Source organism: Nymphaea colorata, chromosome 6 (assembly GCF_008831285.2).
Source record: "Nymphaea colorata isolate Beijing-Zhang1983 chromosome 6, ASM883128v2, whole genome shotgun sequence".
Lineage (NCBI taxonomy): Eukaryota > Viridiplantae > Streptophyta > Magnoliopsida > Nymphaeales > Nymphaeaceae > Nymphaea > Nymphaea colorata.
Genome location: NC_045143.1, coordinates 10,857,551 through 10,876,843, shown reverse-complemented (window position 1 = coordinate 10,876,843; position 19,293 = coordinate 10,857,551). Strand labels below are relative to the sequence as shown.

General features: G+C 37.0%; 3 protein-coding genes across 10 annotated transcripts; all 3 read right to left on the bottom strand.

Annotated features, from left to right (window-relative positions):
- Window positions 1–33: 33 nt before the first annotated feature.
- On the bottom strand, window positions 34–10,507 carry LOC116256709 (uncharacterized). 6 transcript variants are annotated; one of them, XM_031633128.2, is made up of 8 exons: window positions 10,350–10,507; window positions 10,052–10,271; window positions 3,094–3,200; window positions 2,634–2,663; window positions 1,348–1,449; window positions 782–889; window positions 612–666; window positions 34–251 (listed from the first exon to the last, which is right to left on the bottom strand). In XM_031633128.2, the coding sequence occupies exons 3-8, from the start codon at window positions 3,186–3,188 to the stop codon at window positions 210–212; spliced, it is 432 nt and encodes a 143-aa protein (XP_031488988.1). In that variant the 5' UTR covers window positions 3,189–3,200; window positions 10,052–10,271; window positions 10,350–10,507; the 3' UTR covers window positions 34–209. The 6 variants fall into 6 exon arrangements, with proteins under 6 accessions (XP_031488988.1, XP_031488987.1, XP_031488989.1 ...); XM_031633127.2 differs by having other exon boundaries at window positions 10,346–10,503; XM_031633129.2 differs by having other exon boundaries at window positions 10,052–10,244; window positions 10,346–10,502.
- Window positions 3,938–7,245, bottom strand: LOC126410173 (uncharacterized). 3 transcript variants are annotated; one of them, XR_007573701.1, is made up of 4 exons: window positions 6,975–7,245; window positions 5,037–6,887; window positions 4,725–4,929; window positions 3,938–4,638 (listed from the first exon to the last, which is right to left on the bottom strand). XR_007573701.1 is itself a non-coding variant. In XM_050078446.1 (3 exons), the coding sequence occupies exons 1-3, from the start codon at window positions 5,560–5,562 to the stop codon at window positions 4,365–4,367; spliced, it is 1,005 nt and encodes a 334-aa protein (XP_049934403.1). In that variant the 5' UTR covers window positions 5,563–7,210; the 3' UTR covers window positions 3,940–4,364. The 3 variants fall into 3 exon arrangements, 1 of the variants encoding a protein (XP_049934403.1); XR_007573700.1 differs by having other exon boundaries at window positions 5,037–7,245; XM_050078446.1 differs by having other exon boundaries at window positions 3,940–4,638; window positions 5,037–7,210.
- A 5,328-nt stretch (window positions 10,508–15,835) lies between the features above and the next one.
- On the bottom strand, window positions 15,836–18,591 carry LOC116256656 (protein MALE DISCOVERER 1-like). The gene is made up of 7 exons (XM_031633047.2): window positions 18,203–18,591; window positions 17,854–18,044; window positions 17,616–17,689; window positions 17,470–17,522; window positions 17,241–17,389; window positions 16,919–17,119; window positions 15,836–16,307 (listed from the first exon to the last, which is right to left on the bottom strand). Exons 1-7 carry the CDS (start codon window positions 18,354–18,356, stop codon window positions 16,059–16,061), a joined length of 1,071 nt encoding a protein of 356 aa, XP_031488907.1. The 5' UTR covers window positions 18,357–18,591; the 3' UTR covers window positions 15,836–16,058.
- Window positions 18,592–19,293: the final 702 nt, after the last annotated feature.

Below are 19,293 nucleotides of genomic sequence, written 5' to 3'. Positions count from 1 at the left end.
GTCAACAAAGTTATGAAACCTTGGAACTCCAAGTTCAACTTGTCCATTCGGTTCTTCTATGTGTATACCCAATATTATATGAAAAAGGAAGTTTTATACAACTGCTAACAGATAGGCACCTAGCAAACACTACAACAATGGATTGCTCGAAAGTGAAGTAAATAAGCATAATATACCCCGTATCACATTTATAAATTCCTGAACAAAACTTATACAGGAATCTGAAGCAACTCACGGATGCCTTCACACACCTGCAATACCAATTGAATTTTCCATCAGTTCTGCATCAGGTCTACACCAGATTAGCGATATATTCCTAACACTATTTTTTGTATTTGACAGGCATCAGCAACCCCACCAGGAGAAATAGAGAATAATGAGATCCATAAATTTGTGACTACTAAATAATTAGCTGAAAGGGGAAAAAAAATATTGGACGAGAAATGGAGTATGGATGGAGCTTGCTTTGGATTCTTCAGAGAAAGCCCTCATGTGGAGGGTCTAATCTATATTAGTGGAGCCAAATTTTCAATCATGAATGCCAAAATTGATAAGAACAGTAACTAAATGAAAACAAACAGCTGAACTTGAAGAACTAAGAATGGCAGTACCAATTTGATCTGAGCTTTGATACTAGCAATCAAATGAGTGTACTCCTCCACTTGGCTGCACAAACATACAACAGATGAAACAAATACAAGTTAGCAAAGACAGAGAAGAAACACCAGTAATACCATAAGTGAGCACGCACATGTGAGACAGAAAGAGAGAGAGAGACCACCTGGCAAGTCTAGCTTCTCTAATTCGGATAAATTCCAATGCTTCATGCCATGTAAATTCCACGTGGAAGCCAAGTCCAATATCAACACATATAGAACGTGTACATGGGCTAAACAAGGGCAAAAAGAAAGATCATATCAACTGACGATATGATAGCATGAATTAAAAAACTTCAGGAGTCAAAGATTGGTCTGAAAGTGAAAGCATATCACAATCGTTTCAGGTTCTATAACAGTCAAAGTCATTCATAATATTTGTAGCTAATAAAAATGGTAGCTGAAAGTTTCATATCTGTCCATCAAGAAAATTTTTTCAAAAACGAAAAATTACTATGTTAAAAAATTGGTTGGACGATAAGCATGCATATGTCAAAAGATCATAGCTCTTTGACTACAGCAATTGTGCATGATAGGCTGATCCCAACTTTTATTTATTTCTTCAACTTCATTGTGTTCATTCCAACTATTCTTTTCCTCCCATTACATAAGTAAACAAGAACCACTACTATCAAAACATAAAAAAGAGGGTGAAGCTGGGAAATTAGTAGGCAAGAGATTACAGCCATACATGTCAGCTTGCACGTACACTTCTGACCCAAGGTTAACCAATGTGCGTAGGGATGCTACTTCATTGTTCTGCAGAGCCTCTATATTCTTTCTAAGATCTGAGCTACATTAAGTAGAAAGTCAAGAAAACAGATAATTGATAAGATTGGAACCCTGAGCTGCATCATGAAGGCCTTACAGTTACACATTTAAAATCCCTACTTCTTAAACGTGAACATAACTTTCTCAAAGTCAACAAAAACAGTTTGATTTCATATTATTCTAAAACTGAAAAATTTTTTGGACTGTCAGATGGTAGTTGAGAACCCTTTCATAGATGAAAGGGACAAGGATAGAACCATCATTTGAACAATGCATGCAATGACCTGACCCACTCTCACACCAAGCTCGAGCTCCTAGTTGGACAGTACCCAACCCAGCCCCTAGCATCTTCGGTTGAAACCAATGTTATAAAAGGCGTAGCGTATCGCATATCGGTCGGGCCGACCTATACGCCGTATTGTAACGTATTGCAAACATTACGTTAGCAGTTTCTGTTCAAGCCCCAAACAGGCTAAGAAGCAAGATAACCAGCCACTTAACAAACCCAATTATAAACCCTTGAAGATATTTCACAATCTTCAATATGGGACTAAACTTCTCAAAGTGGGCATTATAAAGTACGAGCTAATATAAACAATAACTGATCTCATGCTCAGCAAAACAAAAGATTGGGATTGCTCAATGACTCATACATAAAGAAATCAACAATAATAAGACAACTCTATGAGGATTATAATGTCTACAAACTGAAACAGAACTCTCATGAAGGAAAACTGGAAAATACTTAATTTTTTGCTTTCAACCCCAGAAAAAATTGTATGCATTAACTCATCATGTATTATCTGGATACACCAGAACAAGCATTTCCACCTCTAGCAGATGAAATTATTTAGAAGAGAGAGTATTTTCACCTTCTGCATATTTTTGACTTAATAAATTGAAATTACCCAGTAGAAGTTGAAGTCATTGACTGTTCTTGTCCAACTATGACACAAAAATTATGCCATAAAAGAGAAGGCTAGTGAAATAAGTTGAGAGAAGTAACCAGCACATTGATAAACCACCCACTTAAGATTTGATGGCACCTAGATGCACATTAAGTGGAATTACCTTTGACTTCCATCCGTTAGGTTGAATTTGACAGAGCAAACCCATGAAGGACAATGAGGAAGCAATGACCATCTAAAGATAAATTTCAAGATACCAAATGTACATTCTAGAAAAGAACAACACATTAAAGAATACAAAACTTTTTGCTGAGCAAAAACCTTGTCCCTGCAATGAACACAAGAATGATCAAAATTAATTTCTGCAAATTGAAGTAGTCCTAGATGCAGGTAACAAAAGCATACAATATTTAACAGCTTTTGAATAAAGAAAGATGCTCAAATGAACCACCAGTGCAAACATGGCATGCCATACCATCAAGTCCATGCACCACTGACTATGCAAAATTATGAAACAGAAGCAGAAAAGTCTAATAAAACATGATTTTACATAGAAGCCCCAGGGTTCCTCAACAGAATTTCCTCGTGCAATCAGATGACAACTACAAAAGCATAGCTCATTTTAGGATTTCCCTTTTGGTATATAATTCACAAAAAATTTGGGATTAGGAAAATCTAAAATCCAAAACTTCAATAACACCATGAACATGAATTTTGATGACCAACCATAGGAAATAGCTTCAAGAAATCATTCCTACCGTTCAGCAACAGCATGGACAAGGTCAGGCTTTAAGCGCTTGTCAACAAACTCCTCAAACTTTTGTACCTTCTGTTGTGCAGTGTTATCCATCATCACAGAATTCACCTGGACAAGAAAAGCATAAACATCATCAACCATGCTTCTAGCCCTAATCAAAGGGTATGAGGATTAAACCACTTTGATTCTCCTTTAATCATGTTATTTTTTCCGTACTAACTGTTGTAATACTATCCAGCCAACTGGTTAAGGAATATTCCACTTAAAACATCCAGGTGGACAGTGACGAACTCAATATTGGAGGCAAACCACTCACTGTAATCTAGATTTGGTCTACCTAATCCCAGTTCACCAAACAAACTAACATGCACTGGCCTCTATATATTAATCTCTCAAACTTTGAACATAGGACCAGTACTAAATGTTTGAACCTGAAAGCCTTTTATGATTAAGCTTATATATATTATCTTAGTTGGTTCAGCATCAAACATGGTTCAAGGAATCAGTTTTCGGCAGAATGAAGAAGAGATCGGTATCGGTATGCAAACCCCCTAATTAAGAAATGCATCCAAAGAGATGAAAATTCCATGAGATACGGACAGATTGTAAGTTAGAGACATCATACAAATTCCTAAAGACTTTAATAATTTCTCAAACATCACATTATTACGCTGTCTTTGAGAGCATGCTGAATGATAGAGGCACAAAATCTTGTGCTATATCTGATTAGAATCCTCCACCTCATTCAACACGTGAGGTACCACAAAAATATTTATTTTTTGCAAATTTAGTAGTTCATCCTATTCCGAGGTAGATGTAAGTATGTTATCACTGCCGTATCGTATCGTGTATCGGTCGGGCCGACCTATACGCTGTATCGTAACGTAGCGTAAATGTATCGTAACGTATCGTAAAATTAATTTTTTAATTTGTAAAAAATATTAAAAATTTATAAAAAATAGAAAAAAATCAGAAAAAATCTAAAAAAATCCGAAAAAACTAGTAAAAATCAGAAAAATTCAAGAAAAATGTATTTAAAGGAACATTCATCATTCATGTATATGAACTATGAAGTATGAGGTATGCATATGAACAAGACATTCCAAAATAAGAAATCAAACATTCAAAAAACAAAATAACATACTAAACAACCTAAGAGTATTCAATTACATCACAATTCATAAGTTCAGAAGTCAAAACTCAGAACATATTGACATAGTTTTCAAAACTCAAAACAAAAAGCATCGTCAATTGTCATTTGCATCATCATCTTCATTCTTCATCATCATCTTCATTTTCTTCAATAACTTCTTCTTCTATCCCCTCTGTTGCAAATGGAATGTCACCAACATTCCATTGCTCCGACCCAACCTCTCCTTCTTCAACAATCTCTGCTGCTCCTTCAACATTCAAAAAATCAAGATCGTCCTCATCAAGTATTGCAGCTGGTTCTTCTTCAACCCAAGAATCTAATATATCAAAATGGTCAATGAAGATAGGATCATATTGATTGTGATGCTTCCTCGTAGATGTTGTTTCTAGTTGCCTAACAAGAGAAAAAATTAACAAATTGTTAGAGATTAAAATATATATCAGAATTTGATATTCTTGTATAACAAAACAAATGTTTACCTTTGTCTCAACTTCATATTATAACGAACATAAACAAGGTCATTCAACCTTTTATGTTCCAGCCTATTCCTCTTCTTACTATGGATGTGCTGAAATACACTCCAATTTCTTTCACATCCAGTTGCACTACATGTTTGACTGAGGATTCTAATTGCAAGCTTCCTTAATTCTGGGCAATCAGGCCCAAACCTTTCCCACCACAAATCTAATAACAGATGGAAAGTAAAAATGTTGTCAGCAATAAATATATGAGAAGGTAGAATAAAAGTTAAACAACAAAAACTAAAAGTATAAAGTTTCTTTTTCTAATACCTGGACGCATAGTTGTCCTGCATCGAACTGCTGTGTCTCTCGCCATGGTACCAGAAGCCGTATCATATTTGTTGATCGACATATGGATAGCGTCTTGTTCTTTACTGTCACTTACTAACACATCAATGCAATCCAACATGCCATACTCGACCTCTCTGTCCTTCTTAAAAGTGGGAAGATATCTAATAGCAGGATTTAGGTAGTAGGCTGCTGCATGAAGTGGGCGATGAAGTTGTCCAGACCACCTTTCATCTATAATCTTCCATATAGGCATGTACAACTTCTTTTTTCCCTTCATATTATCTCTAATGGCCTCCTTGGCTCTATCCATAGACTCGTATAAATATCCAATAGAAGGTCTATCTTCACTATCAACTAATCTGAGGACTTTCACTAGAGGTACACAAATCTTCAATAAGTGCACACATGATTCCCAAAAGTCAACATCGAAGATGGTATCCACAACTGTCGTAGCCTTTCTTTTATAGGCATGTGGATATGCAGCCCAATCATCACTTGAAAACATCTGCCTCAGAGAAGTTCTTTGCTTGACTATACCCTGCACAGTCAAAACATTTGTAGCAAACCGTGTTTGTGCAGGTCGAATCAATTAAGCCCCATTTGTGAATTTCCTCATCAAATTCAAGACATAAGCATGATTGTAAATAAACTTCGTGATTTCTTGGCATCTGTGAACTGTCAACTTCATATCATCCCTTTCACCAAGATCCTGAAGCATAAGATTTACACAGTGAGCAGCACATGGACTCCAATAAAATGTCCCATATCGTGCTGCTAACATTTCACCTGCAGCTTTATAATTTGCTGCATTATCAGTGATAAATTGTACGACATTTTCAGGCCCAACTTCTTCTATAACTTTATCAAAAATCCCAAACAACACATCAGCAGTCTTAGGAGTATCAGACAAATCAACAGATTTTAAGAACATAGTACCAAGAGGGCAATATACAAGGAAGTTTACCAATGTTTTGTTCTTGATGTCTGTCCACCCATCTGCCATTACACTGCATCCTGTAGCTTTCCAGCTCAATTTTAGTTCATCACAATATGTCTTCACATCTCTAACTATATTGTTGAGAATTTTACCTCGCAATTTATGAAAAGAGGGCATTTTATACCCTCGCCCTACACTAGCAATCGCATCTGCTATAGGCTGATAATGATAAGAGTTTGCTGCATTGAAGGGAATGGATGCATCATAGAACCACCTTCCTATGGTTTCATCTGCTGCTTCAATAATATCCTTTGATTGCATGGCTATACGAATCTCAGGCTGAGCACCAGCAGCAGTATAATTGGGAAAAAAATTCTTGATCGAACCAGACATATTGCTCGACTTCATAGTAGGTACTCTACCACCACCAGTACGACCCTGACTTCTGCCACGTCCTCGTGAAACTGAACTTACACTTGCACCTCTTCTTTTTCTGGTTGCAGAAGAACCACCACCATGCATGATGCCTTTCCCTTTAGTTGTTTCCAAACTGACACCAACATCTTCTTGTTCAAGTTGAACATCTTCACCTTCACTTTCTTCTCCTTCATGTGGGTCCCCATATCCTTCCTCTGCATCTTCCATGTCCTTTTCAATCCTACTTGCTTTCACTGCATCAAGAAGTTGCTGACACTGGTGCTTTACATACGCTGACAATGGGATCTCTTGGGAGCCATTGCAAGCAGCCACATCGCTGTGTGTACCAGCTATATGGTGTTTAAAGCGAGAAATCCCTCCTGATATGATTTGCTTACAATAATTGCACTTAACTCTTAATCTATTTTTGGGATTCACCCTTGTACACCACTGCCATGCAGGATCCGACATTATATCTTTACAAAACAAGTAAAAACATACAAATAAATGTAGGAAATAAAGAGAAATGAACGATTCAACGGCAAAAATGAGTTATTTCTTACCTTCTTGGTGTTAAAAACCAAAAAACCCTCTTTCTCCAAGCTTCCCACCGTCCCAAGACTCCCCACAACGAGGAATGAAGCTTCTTCACCGGCAAATCTTGATGCAATGGAGAAAATCTCTCCCTCCCACGTCTTTGGCAGCGTTGAGAAACAAGAAGAGAGAGAGAGAGGAGCGTCGGTTTGAGAATAAGAAGCAAAAAAGGGGCCCGATGGCCCCTTTTTTAATTTTACTCCCGTATCGTGCGATACGGGGGTGTATCGCACGTATCGTGCGATACGCCCACCGTATCGCACGATACGTGCGATACTCGTACGATACATACGCGTATCGTATTGATTAGGTGTACCGTATCGAAAATGATGATACGGACGATACGTATCGTACGATACGCGTCCGTATCGTACGATACGCGTCCGTATCGTACGATACGGATAACATTGGATGTAACCATTTCAGTGTTGTCGTTCTACCTTTAGAGTTACCTTTTATCTTTAGTAAGTGAATTTACTTCAATATTGCCATCAGGCTATCATTTCTTTTGCCCTTTTATTATTTAAATGAAAAAAAAAAAGTATAGTAATTAAATGGTCTGAATTGGTAGAAAGCAAAAAAAATATATGTGTTTAGGTATATCCTATGTAACATGGGTACCTTAAATTTTGATGGAGTACCTGTACCAGTCGGGTGCGACATGGGTACAAGTACGGTCAACGTACCTAGGTCCGTATCTATCCAAAAATAAACTCGGTCAATGTTGACCGAGTTCATTTTCGTCCAAAACTTAGGGTTTTTTTTTGTTTTCTTATTTCCTTTCAAAAACGCAGAGCCTCGACAAAATTGTGGGCGACGTCCAGCGACCTCCGGCAACCTCTGGCGACCTCCAGCAACCTCCAGCGACCTTCCTGCATGAACTAATTTTTCTTTTTATTGTTGTTCTCAGTAGGATTTTGTTTTCTTAGCCTGAAAATTCGACTAGTGTTCATATTTGGCCGTCTAGGGGGCTGCTCGGTTGTCCATATGTTTAAAGTTTTTCATAGGTTTCTTAAAAACACTGCTGCAAGATCCGATGATATATATTTTCTATGTTGTTTATTTGTTTATGTTGATATATTTTCTTATTTTGATATATATTTTCTAAGTATTTCTTCTTGTATATATATATATACCGTACCCTGCACCATAGTTTTTTTTTAAATGGTAAGTACACATACCCGCACCAGTACCTGTAGGCTGTAGCAGCACCCATACCTATACCTATGTGACATAAGGCATATGATTGAAGTAAAGAACTTGTTTGAGGGTTAGGCCCCCTACCTTTATTCCAACAAAATGGTTATATACAAGGGAAGGCCAAAACAGACCTTAACAATATGCACAAAGGATTGACCCAACCCTTCACCAAAAAAATGTTAAAGAATATAGCCTACAAGCTATGTATTTACATATTCAAGTCAACAAAATAGTCATGAAGATCATTGGCATGATCCATGATCAGCCGTCCTATGTCAATTGTAGCAGCACTCTGCTCCACAGAAATTCTCACATGAAATTGATCAAAACACCTGCTCTCTAATTTCGTCACCCAATCTTTGATAGGGGAAATGATGGCATAGTTACATATGGAATTTGAGAATGCGCTCCAAGACTTCCATTTCTCCTTCGTGAATCCTTCCACGATCCTTGACAATTACCAGTTTTTAGTTCAGACTATAGCTACCTACAGTCAAGAGAGTCCACACTAATCGGCTGCTTCTAATGAACTGCTGGGTGGTATGAACTATGAAGTATGAACCTAGTTTATGCTATACCCTTTCACTAACTAATTTAAGCTCAAACATAGAAATGAACAAGGGCCATAAATTAAACACCTAAAATTATATTTCTGCCACATAAAACATGAGAGAAGAAACTGTAAATTGAAGCAAGGACAAAGGAAATCAAGTTTAATACAACTAGCAACTACAACATAGTCCACAAATTAAAAATCAATCCTAAAACATGATGAACGAATAAACCATGTACTTTATAAGTTTATACTAGTCTACAGCAGGATAATTATCAAAACCTAACTATGGAACATTAAAGTAAACTGAACTCCACAAGAACAAGCTGCTAGGCATGGCTAACACTCAGTAGCTTGTCACTGGTGGCAGAAACCTATGGAGAACTAACTAGGAAGCATACACCATGCTACCAACTATTTTAAACTAGGTAATCTAAAGTTGCATTACTAATGAAACACATGAAATTAACAAGTTACAATCTAAAATAAGTTGTTTCTACAAAAATTACATGAAAAAAAAAAGTAAATCTACTCAAAATGAAGAAGGAAAAATGTATACTACACTTCCTGTATACTAAGACTATGAATGAAACAAACTTCTAAACTAAAAATAATCTGTACTGTTCATGAATGAAGCACCCATGGCATACTGCTGCTACAGAAAAATCAGTAAAAACACCATGTAAATTTACTTAGAACTAAAGAAATATGTAAACTACATTGTAACTAACTAATATGTAGTCCATAAGTAAAATATCAATCACATAACTAACAAAAGGCACATGAAAACCAGCTAGTCTATACTAATCTATATTGAAACTTAATTAACTAAGGCTGAAAAGGTAAGAAATAAACCAAAAAAAAAAAAGGAAGAAGGGGGGTTTGTTGGATGCAGCCAACAGCTTCACCGGACAATCAAGAGGCTATCGGTGATTCCTTCAAACAACTCCTACATCCAAGAACTACCTCCTAGAGAGACTCACTAATACTTAACAAAACAGAGTACGCATACACGTTGTAGCTATGCTGCAACAGAAAATAGCTAAAAACCAAGGCCCACCTGCCGCAAAACGCAAAATTCTGGCAGTGCAGGATGGAAAAATAGCAACACGATGAATTATTCTAAGTAAATGCGCAATGCATACACGATCTAGACGACCGAAACAATGACTTATCAGAAAATATCTAAGGACCGAGATTCACTTGCTGTAAAAACGAAATCCTAAACCGGCTGAAAATCAAGAAAAACGCATAATCTATGACATATATTAAGCAAGAAATCGTGAAACCCACCAAAAATTCGTTGTGGTCCCTTTGAATCCCGGACTCGAGTTGCAGACGCCTCCTAGGATCCTCCCTTTGGCTTCAACCCTCCATCGAGCTTGGTTTGAAGGCTCTACAAAATGAAGGGACGTTGGGTCACGGTGGGAGTGGAAGACTGCCTCCCATTAGGAACTCGACCTACGGCTACCTCCCTCAAGTTTTTCTTTTTCTCCTAAGGCGAGCAACAAGTCTGTGTTATGGCGGAAGAGAGAGGAACGCAGAGTCAGCGGATCACCAGCAAGAGAGAGAGAGAGAGAGGATTACCTACACAGCAGGAGAGTGAGAGGGCGAGAGAGACGGCAAGGGGATTTCCTTTTCGGTGTTGAGGCTACTGCGGGGGTTGAGGCAGCAGCAGCAGCAGCATGAGGACGAAGAAGACGAGGGAAGCCCGACGCGAAGAGTGTAGGCCCTTTAAATAGCAACACTGGAAAGGGGCGTGTTACTAATACTATTATACGCTCTTGGTCGAGTTCCGCCTATTCTATACAGTGACATAAAGTTTGTATGTTGTAAAAGAAGACCGTTGATATGCCAATTGAAGCACCGTGGATCCTAAGTTCAAAATTTTGATAAGAGCTCAAATATCATTTGTTAAAATTTGATGTAAGTAATTTCTTTTTTACATTTACATGTAATTTTTTTTTTTTTTTTAGGGTTAGGGGTTGGCGGCTCTTATTGGTCTCCCTTCCTAGCCATACCCTTAGTTAGATAAGGAGTTGAGTGGTGGTTTCGACTTTTTTATGAGTGGTGAAAAACCTCCCTCGACTTTTTAATGAGCGGTGAAAAACCTCCCTCATCCAGAAATGAGAACAGGTGTGGTGCTATGAATTTTTCAATAAAAAAAGTGAAATATAGTTTCAAATTTTCAATGGGGACCGAACATAAGGTAAATGAAAATGTTTTAAAATTACGAGTAGATTTTGTTTTTGTTTAAAAATCTAAAGGTAGGGGGAGGGGAAGCATGTCGGGCCTTGGCTGAGAAGAATTTGTTGACAAAGCTCAAGAACTTGATGGTTTCTGCTTTGATGCGTCTACTAGAGCCAAGTTGATGGCCTAAGCTTTTTAAGTTTTACTTTGATGTAGAAACTTACTCCATGATACGTTTCTCCAAGACACATAGCCATTGGCAACTTTTTCTTTGCATTAGAATATGATTTATGTTGTCTTCGGAGGGAGGCTTGCGTAGTTTGTTATGTCAAAACATATAATTTTTAAAAAAAATCATTTAACTGATATAAAAAATTTTGAAAAATTATATTTTGGTCCCTATTAAAATTTTAAAACTATAGTTTGGTCCCCTTAATGAAAACTTTGTGGCTTCGCCCCTGAACTCACCTACAGTTAAATTTGTTGAAAGTTTAACTATTTGTTCTTTATCAGCAATCATGTTTTTTGATCATTGCAATCAAAAGTCCATGGAGAAGGAACCATGTTCAATCATTTCTGTTTTTCAAAGTTCAGGTTAGTTAGCATTAGGCATGCATTGGAAGGGAATTAAGGTCTAACGAAGCACTTGGGAAATTATGCAACACATTTTGGTCATGGAGTCGTTCATATTTGGAGCAATTCCAGTATAGGTGGGAGGATAATTGAGTTGCAGAGACAATAGGACCAAACACCACGCTTAGGGATGTTCATTGAGTTGAGTCAACTCGAGTTCAACTCAAACTCTCTTGACCTTAACTAAGAACTCTGGTTCATAAATGAATAGAGTTAGAGTTATATGAACACTACTCGATTAACTCGAATAGGCTCTCGCAGGCACCTATTTGGATCTTCTCTCTCTCTCTCTCTCTCTTGCTCCCCGTCACGACTCAGCTCGTGTTCATTCCAAAGTTCGAGAGAGTTGATCTCAAGCTTGACTTGGCTTGTCTATATCCCTAAGCATAAGTTATAATGAGAAGCCTCACCCAAGCCAATGAACTAGGTAACACGCAGCCCTCCAAGTGTATGACCAACTCAATAATGGAAGCTTTTACATGTAATTAAGAAGTAAAACCACATATTTTTTAGGATGAAAAGAACTGAAAAAAGTATGGATGCAAACTAAAAAACAGTTGATGAAGATCAAGTACAATGGAAAATGGACATTAAACCCTATTCATAGTCATAGTAAGTGTTTGTAGTACGGAAGTATGCAATGCACCAATTGTAAGTATAGAACAATACAACAAGTTCGCCAATAAGCATTGGCCTACATCAGATTATTTTTTTTTTTTTCTTAAAAATTAAGTGGATAGTAGCTTAAATAATTCAAAGATGAAATATGCGTTTTTATCATGCATGTATTATCCCAATTTTGCTTGGCTAGGGGCTCATGAATATGGTATTGATAACACTGGTCATAATATTGAATTTAACAGAACATTCTTCAGCTTCATTATGTCAAGCAGAACTAGGCTAATACGGTAATTTTGCAAGTGTTCCACATAAATTAAGATCGTATAAGAGAGTGTTCAAGTTATAAGTACCTCTAGATGAACAAGAAAGGTATTTCATCTTACCATCCAAAGGAGAGTCGAAACTCCCACCCAACCCCTTGTACCTCAGGGGCCTACTTTTAGTGCTTTAGAGTACCTCCTTCGCCATGCTTCAACTTGCATGTTAATAGTTGTCCTTACAGTACAAGGGGTTGACACTTTGTGGATTTGAAATGAAAACTGACCGCCTACCAACCCGTGTCCCAACCATGGTGATACGATGATCTCAGTATTTAAGGCCAGACACCTCCCTCTCATCCAACCTTAAATTTATGGTTTTTAACATATAGCATGGATTTAAGAACCATGCTACTGAGATCGATCGCTCAAACACACCTTTTTATGCAATCTTGGATCTTAGATTCGAGGCTACCGAAGGCAACCTTATGCTTTTATTAAGAGGGAGCATTAGAAGTTTTCTTTAAAAAATCTTCAACATAGAAAATCTTATCTTCCATTTGAAGGGGCCAACCTCCTCCCCTTTGGGTCCCTTGTTTGTCAATGGATCATATTCAAATCAAATATGACATGAATCATATCCGTTTATTCAGATATTCACATCCTTGGATTCGAATACGAAAGAAGAAAAGTCATATCTGAATCTGAAATCTGATTTTACAATCCGAATCCAATGCTTATATTAATATTCAAACCTAAATCCTAATTTCAACTGAATCCGTTCGATTTTCAAATTGTAAGAGTATATTTATTTACAGATAAACTTGATCCAAATCCAAATCTGAATGCAATTGTTTGTCACTTCTTAAATCTAAATCCAATCTGATTTCTTAATCGGATATTAATTATTTTTCCATGTTTGATATTTTCGAAATGGTTCGATCAGAAATCCTATCCAAATCGCAACACTTCCTGGCCAATTGATGGAATTTGCTTGCGTTCCCAATCTAGCGTGTTGGCAGTGCTACTGTTACCATGCAAATTAACGTCCCTTGCTCCAAGGCAATGGCGTGGTGTCCCAATATTATATATATGCCTAGAAATGGGCGACCAGGAGTCTCCAACTCCAAAATATTACAAAGATCTCACAAGATCCAGATCGGTTACACATAAATGTTGGATCTAGATTTTGTTTTAAAAGTTAGGCCTATTCCAAGTTCCACCTCAAATCCAATTAAATGGGATCCAACTAGGGGCAAAGCTAGAAATTTTTCATGAGAGGGTCGAATTGAAGTTTCTAAATTTTGACTATGGTAGAAATATCATTTTTCAAAATCTTTATATATAACAAGTGAAATTTTTTAAAATTTACATGTAAATTTTTAAGGAATAATTTTTTGAGGTGGGGTTGCCTCCCTTGGCTCCACCCTTGGATCCAACTAATTTGGAGCTGGTAAAGTCCTAGATTCAACCAATCGCAGAGCCAGAATTTTTTTTATAAGAGAACATTATTGTAGAAATTTTCATTTCTTATGGGGCACAACATATATAAAAAAAGTACATAATGATAAGATATCTATATAAAAGTAAATATTTTGTTGCTGATGTAGGCAAGTGCCCACACTAGCCTATATGTAGCTCCGAGACTCGAATTCGACAAGGAGGAAGTGCCCATGGAAACTAATGCAGTGAAAGAGAGGACTTCTCCTCTAATCCTTGATCTTCACTTAAACTAAACTAGGGAGAAACAAAAGGAATGGAAAACTAAATGTAAATAACAGTAAGAAGAAAAAACTCAAAGAAGATTAGGGTTTCATTCAACTCAAGAATGATTACAAATGATCTTTAAACCGCTTGATATAGGTTAAGATTGAATCTATGGATCTAGATCCAAATAAAAGAAAATAACAATTAAAAACTCGAATTGAAAACTAGATCTTTTATGCTTTGCTCTTGTGTAAACATGGGCATCAGGCAGGCCCAATAACGAGTTGGGCGCGGGCCGGCCAGACATTTAAAACTCGGGTTCAGGCCCGGCCCGACTCAAAAAACCCGAGCTCAAGCCGGGCCTGATTATATTAAAAAATAGTTTTAATATAAAATAATACACAAGAATAATTAATGGTAATATATATATATATATATATATATATATAATTTAAAAAATGATTATCGGGCCCACCCGGGCTGGCCCGATAACAAGCCCGGCTGGCTCGGGTCACGTTTTCCCGAGCTCGAGCCTGGGCCTGAGTCGGGCCGGATTCCCGGCGGCAGCCCAGTCCGGTGCCCTGGCTTACTCATGCATGGTAGTCGTAACTACTCTGCGTGGTAGCCGTAATCTACTTTAACTAAACCAACTTCTGGGCGTCTATTGGCTTAAGAAGCCTTTAGGGCATGTTTGAATAGTGAAGGAAACACTAAAAATGAGACGAGTGTCTCGAGTATATGTTCCCCATTCAATGGCATGTTTTGATAGCTATCCTGTACAATTTTCTTGTGAACTCCATCGTCTCTACACTCTTTAAATTGAGGAATGAAATCATAATTAAGATGCATATTGAGAGGCAAAAATAGGAGCATTCTTAGGGATGTCAACGGATTAAATTGAAATCAAATATATAGTACCCTTAGCTGTATCGGCTTTTTCAGATATTCACACATTGAGATTCAGATAATACAATTCCGAATCAAAAACCCAATTTTTGCATTAATAGCCAAATCCGGATTTTGAACTGATTATCAAAATATAAGAGCATCAGAGATAGGGTATTGATTTAAAACTAAATCTAATCCAAATATGAATCCGATTTGATGTCATTTCTTAAATCCAAATTTGATCTGATTTATTAATCGGATATTAATTTTTTTTCCTACATCCAATTTTTTGGAACTGTTCATCGGATATATAATCCAAATCGTATATATTGACATCTCTAAGCATTCTGCACAACCAGGTGATAGAGTTTTACGCCACAAACAACAAATGTTGCTCCTGGGAGCGTGTTGCATGATTTCAAACCATGATACTTCCACTGCTTTCTCCTCTTAAAGAAAAGAAGAAAGAAAGAAAAAGGTTGCGCACATTCAAATAACAGAAATTTGCAGGAACACTCTTAAGATGGTGGAATTCCTATATATAGTTAGGCATTTCAGGAGTCTGCTGATTTTTTTTTCTGGTCTGAATATGAAACGGGAAGTGAAAAACAATTTCTGAAGTCTTAAAGCATGAAAGCCTGTTTGTTTTGCTTTTGGAAAACAGATTGTAATCAGAGCAGCATATTCTTGAAACATGGCACTGATCTTGAGGACCCATTGGTAACTACCATGCATTCTGCCAATAAAAATTTCAACATTCGATCATTTGAGCGAGAGGAGGAGAAGTTGAAGTTGGTATTTTTTAATTAAATCAGAAGACAAAATTCTAAATATTCCCATAGTTTCTTGCTAATGAAGCTACCAACAATAATATTTCACTATCAGCTTAGTGTAGTTCCAGATTTACATATACGTTTGCAACCCAGCCCAAGTCAAGCTCTCAATCAAATCAAGAACCAATCCATGCCAACTAAAGCCAGGACTTCAATTCAAGCTTAGAAATTTCAAACTAGCAATTCAAGAAGGCCTCTCAGTGTAACAGGGCTAGTGAGTGGTGCAGCAGCCTCAATGGTGATCTTCAAGTCCTTCAGTACCAGTTCCACAATGTCTGCCATAGTTGGCCTATGAGGCTCACTTCTTAGGCAGAGCCTCACAATCTCTCTGGCAGCAGCGAGCTCTGGAATCGGTACATCATGCATTGATGGATCAATGAAGTCCAGCATCTTCTCCTGGCTCGGTGAAATGTCCCTTGTCTGACATACAGGAACAGTTTACAGGCATGTTATCAATATAGCTCATTGACAGAGTGTATCCGTGGATACTTACAACAAGGCTGATATGGGTTGTTTTTTTAGTATTTTGGTTTTGAAATCAATTTAAATATTTGAAATAAATTTTCAAGATTCATAAAAAGCAAAAAATAAAGAGATACAGGCTGATACATAATGATACGTTGATATATATTGTCCAATATCAGTGAGCAAACTGTTATGGCATTGATACCTTCTTTACACCAATGGTTTGTAGTGTTAAAAAATCTCTTTAGTTATTTTATACAATCGATTGTAAATTTTATGTAAAAAACAATATCGTTTTCATATTTCTCACATTTGGACAAGTTAATTTACTTGTATTAGTGTCTATGTTAAGCATTTGTTTAGTTGGTGAAGAACAGGTTTTGGATGACAGAAATTGCAAAAGCGTTAATCTTTTTCTTGAGAACTTTGAAGACCAAGTTGACTCCTGCGAACAGTTCATTTTGAGCAATTCTAACTGCAATATAAGACCCATCCAACTCATGCGTGTTAAACTGCACTGTGTCTGTGTGCATCTTTTGGAAGTGTGAAAGAGCTTTAAGAAGTACCCATTGGTCCAGAATGCAGGCACCATCGGCGGATGTGATCATCTTTCCTGAAACAATTTCAATAATGAGAATTCCGAATGCATAAACATCTCTGGCAGAACTGTATTCTCCTTTCTCCATGCCTTCTGCTTGAGTGGTTGAATCTCTCTTCTCTTTCTCAGCAGATGCTGGTCCTGGCAATGACTTTCCTATGCCACCAATCTGCACATTACGGAATTTAGTAGTAAGGCCTCGTTGTGCTGTCATCTCTAGGAGGATTGGTCCTCTGCGTGACAATGTTTCTTTCTCAGATAAGGAAAGCTCTGTTACAGATAACGATTACCTTTGCAGCATAATCCTCTGTTAGTAGGACGATTTGTGAACAAAGATCACCATGAATAACAGGAGGAACACAGGAATGAAGATAGTGAAGCCCATAGGCGATACCACCAATGATCTTTGTCCTTTGTTTCCATGTTAAATGTTCATTCCCTGAAACATAACAAGAAGAAATATTCAGATACCATAAGACAGCAGATACAAAGAGGAACCTGAGACCTCCAATGACAAACCATGTAGATTTTCATAAAGTGTCCCATTTGATGCATATTGAAACAAAAGAACCCTGAAAAAGAAAAACATGAACCTTTTTCTCAATTTGGTTGTATACAATCAATAAGCATAGATTCCATTTGTTTCTCTGGTTTTGTGTACTTACTGGCATCCTGCTTCGTCTGAGTGACCAACAAGATTCACCAAGTTTTGGTGGCGAATGCGTGATAGAAGCTCAATCTGTAACAAGAATTACAGTTAGAAGGTAACTGCAAAAAACTTAAATCATACATGAAGCTACCATCAACATGTATCAACCAATTTGCATCCTTGGCCTTTTAGTTTTCCAAAATTGTCATTAGGCAATCATTTTTAAACAAAGGCATGGTAGCAGCTACTTTCACCTGAATTTCTGTCCTTGCTGCGACATATAAGCTGCACATGCTCTCTGCATTAGGCCTCTTGATTGCAACTTCCGTGCCATCAGGCAGATTTCCTTTGAACACAGTGTTTGTTGACCCATTTCCAATCTTATTACTGAATTCTTCACTATACATATGGATCTCCTTGAGAGTGAATTTCCGTGGGCGTCGACCTGTAACCGAAACAAAACCACAACAAAAATAACATGATCACTGTTTCTTTCATGGTTCAAACCAAAACTGAACACCAAAGGTGAACCAAATTCTCTAAAACCAAATGAAAAAATTTCCAGGGCAAAGTTCTTACTCTTATGGATCAAGGGGACATTACCTTTTCTTCTTAACCTTTTAGCATTCTTTAGTAAACCTTTCCCACTTCCACTGAGGAAGCCATTGGCTACAATATGAAGAACGAAGAAGAGCAACAACAGCAATGCAAGAAAAGAAGCAGCACCCAGCGCACAAGCTATCCAAGGGCTCATCATCTTGGTCCTTCCGACAGAGAGACTGAAGAAGAGAGAGAGCTTATATACATACAGGGAATTTATGCTGGTCTTCTTTCTTCTGATCTCTAGAAAAGGCTAAAGTGCGACACATATTCACACACCAGGATGCTCATATCAAATTTAAACATGCTGAGGAAGACACATAAATCAGTGATTTATTTTTCCCAATGAAAGTGTTCAGCTAAAGGCAAGAAATTGCTTCAATCTTAGGTAGCATCATTTGGGTTTTCAAAGTAGCTGACAGAAACACCAGAATATCAGGGATAACATTAATGTCATAAAAAGCCGTTCTCTTTTAATTGTTTTATTTTTTATTTTTAAATTTTTTTTTCTCTTGGTCTCTTTCATCTGAAAAGTGATCTGAAAAGTGATGTAACAGCTTAGTTTCATGAAAAATTATTCTACTCTCTTGATCAGCTTTCTTTTCTCTTTTTTATAACATCTGAAATCTTTTCAAGATTGTCAGATGGCAGCTACACTTTAAAAATGGCTCCTAAAGAAGGCCACATAAATGAAAACATCTCAGCGAGGTTTTTCTTAGGTATTTTTGATGAATTTGTTATTCTTAGATAAATCTCAGGAAAAGCTTAATAATTTTTTTAAAACTAAAAATCATAAAAAACCTTTAAAAATTCAAAAGATTAAAAATATTAAAATCTTGGGCAAAATTACAAAATATCATAACAAATTTGTGAGATTTTCAGAATCTTGGGTGTTTCCCTTTTTTGTTTTACTTGATTTTCTTGTAAATATCGCGAGTTTTTTTGAAAATCTTGCAATATCTGAGTTCCAACTATAATTCCAACTAAGGACTAATCCTGTTTAGGGTTCACCTCTTCATATTTGCTACAGTTCACACCACCAAACTTCTTGGTTAATCCACTGTAACAGTCAGATACTGAAAATCAAGGGCAGG

Excerpts from the sequence above, each read along its gene's own strand:
- LOC116256709 (XM_031633128.2), bottom strand. The coding sequence starts at position 3,188 with ATGATGGATAACACTGCACAACAGAAGGTACAAAAGTTTGAGGAGTTT. Across the intron at positions 1,450-2,633 it reads TTTGCTCAGCAAAAAGTTTT|CTCAGATCTTAGAAAGAATA; the intron begins GTATTCTTTAAT and ends TACTTAATGTAG. Across the intron at positions 667-781 it reads AGAGAAGCTAGACTTGCCAG|CCAAGTGGAGGAGTACACTC; the intron begins GTGGTCTCTCTC and ends ATGTTTGTGCAG.
- LOC126410173 (XM_050078446.1), bottom strand. The coding sequence starts at position 5,562 with ATGTTTTCAAGTGATGATTGGGCTGCATATCCACATGCCTATAAAAGA. Across the intron at positions 4,930-5,036 it reads CAGGACAACTATGCGTCCAG|ATTTGTGGTGGGAAAGGTTT; the intron begins GTATTAGAAAAA and ends ATCTGTTATTAG. Across the intron at positions 4,639-4,724 it reads AATATGAAGTTGAGACAAAG|GCAACTAGAAACAACATCTA; the intron begins GTAAACATTTGT and ends TTCTCTTGTTAG.
- LOC116256656 (XM_031633047.2), bottom strand. The coding sequence starts at position 18,356 with ATGATGAGCCCTTGGATAGCTTGTGCGCTGGGTGCTGCTTCTTTTCTT. Across the intron at positions 17,690-17,853 it reads CAGCAAGGACAGAAATTCAG|ATTGAGCTTCTATCACGCAT; the intron begins GTGAAAGTAGCT and ends TTCTTGTTACAG. Across the intron at positions 16,308-16,918 it reads CCTGCATTCTGGACCAATGG|ACAAGGGACATTTCACCGAG; the intron begins GTACTTCTTAAA and ends CCTGTATGTCAG.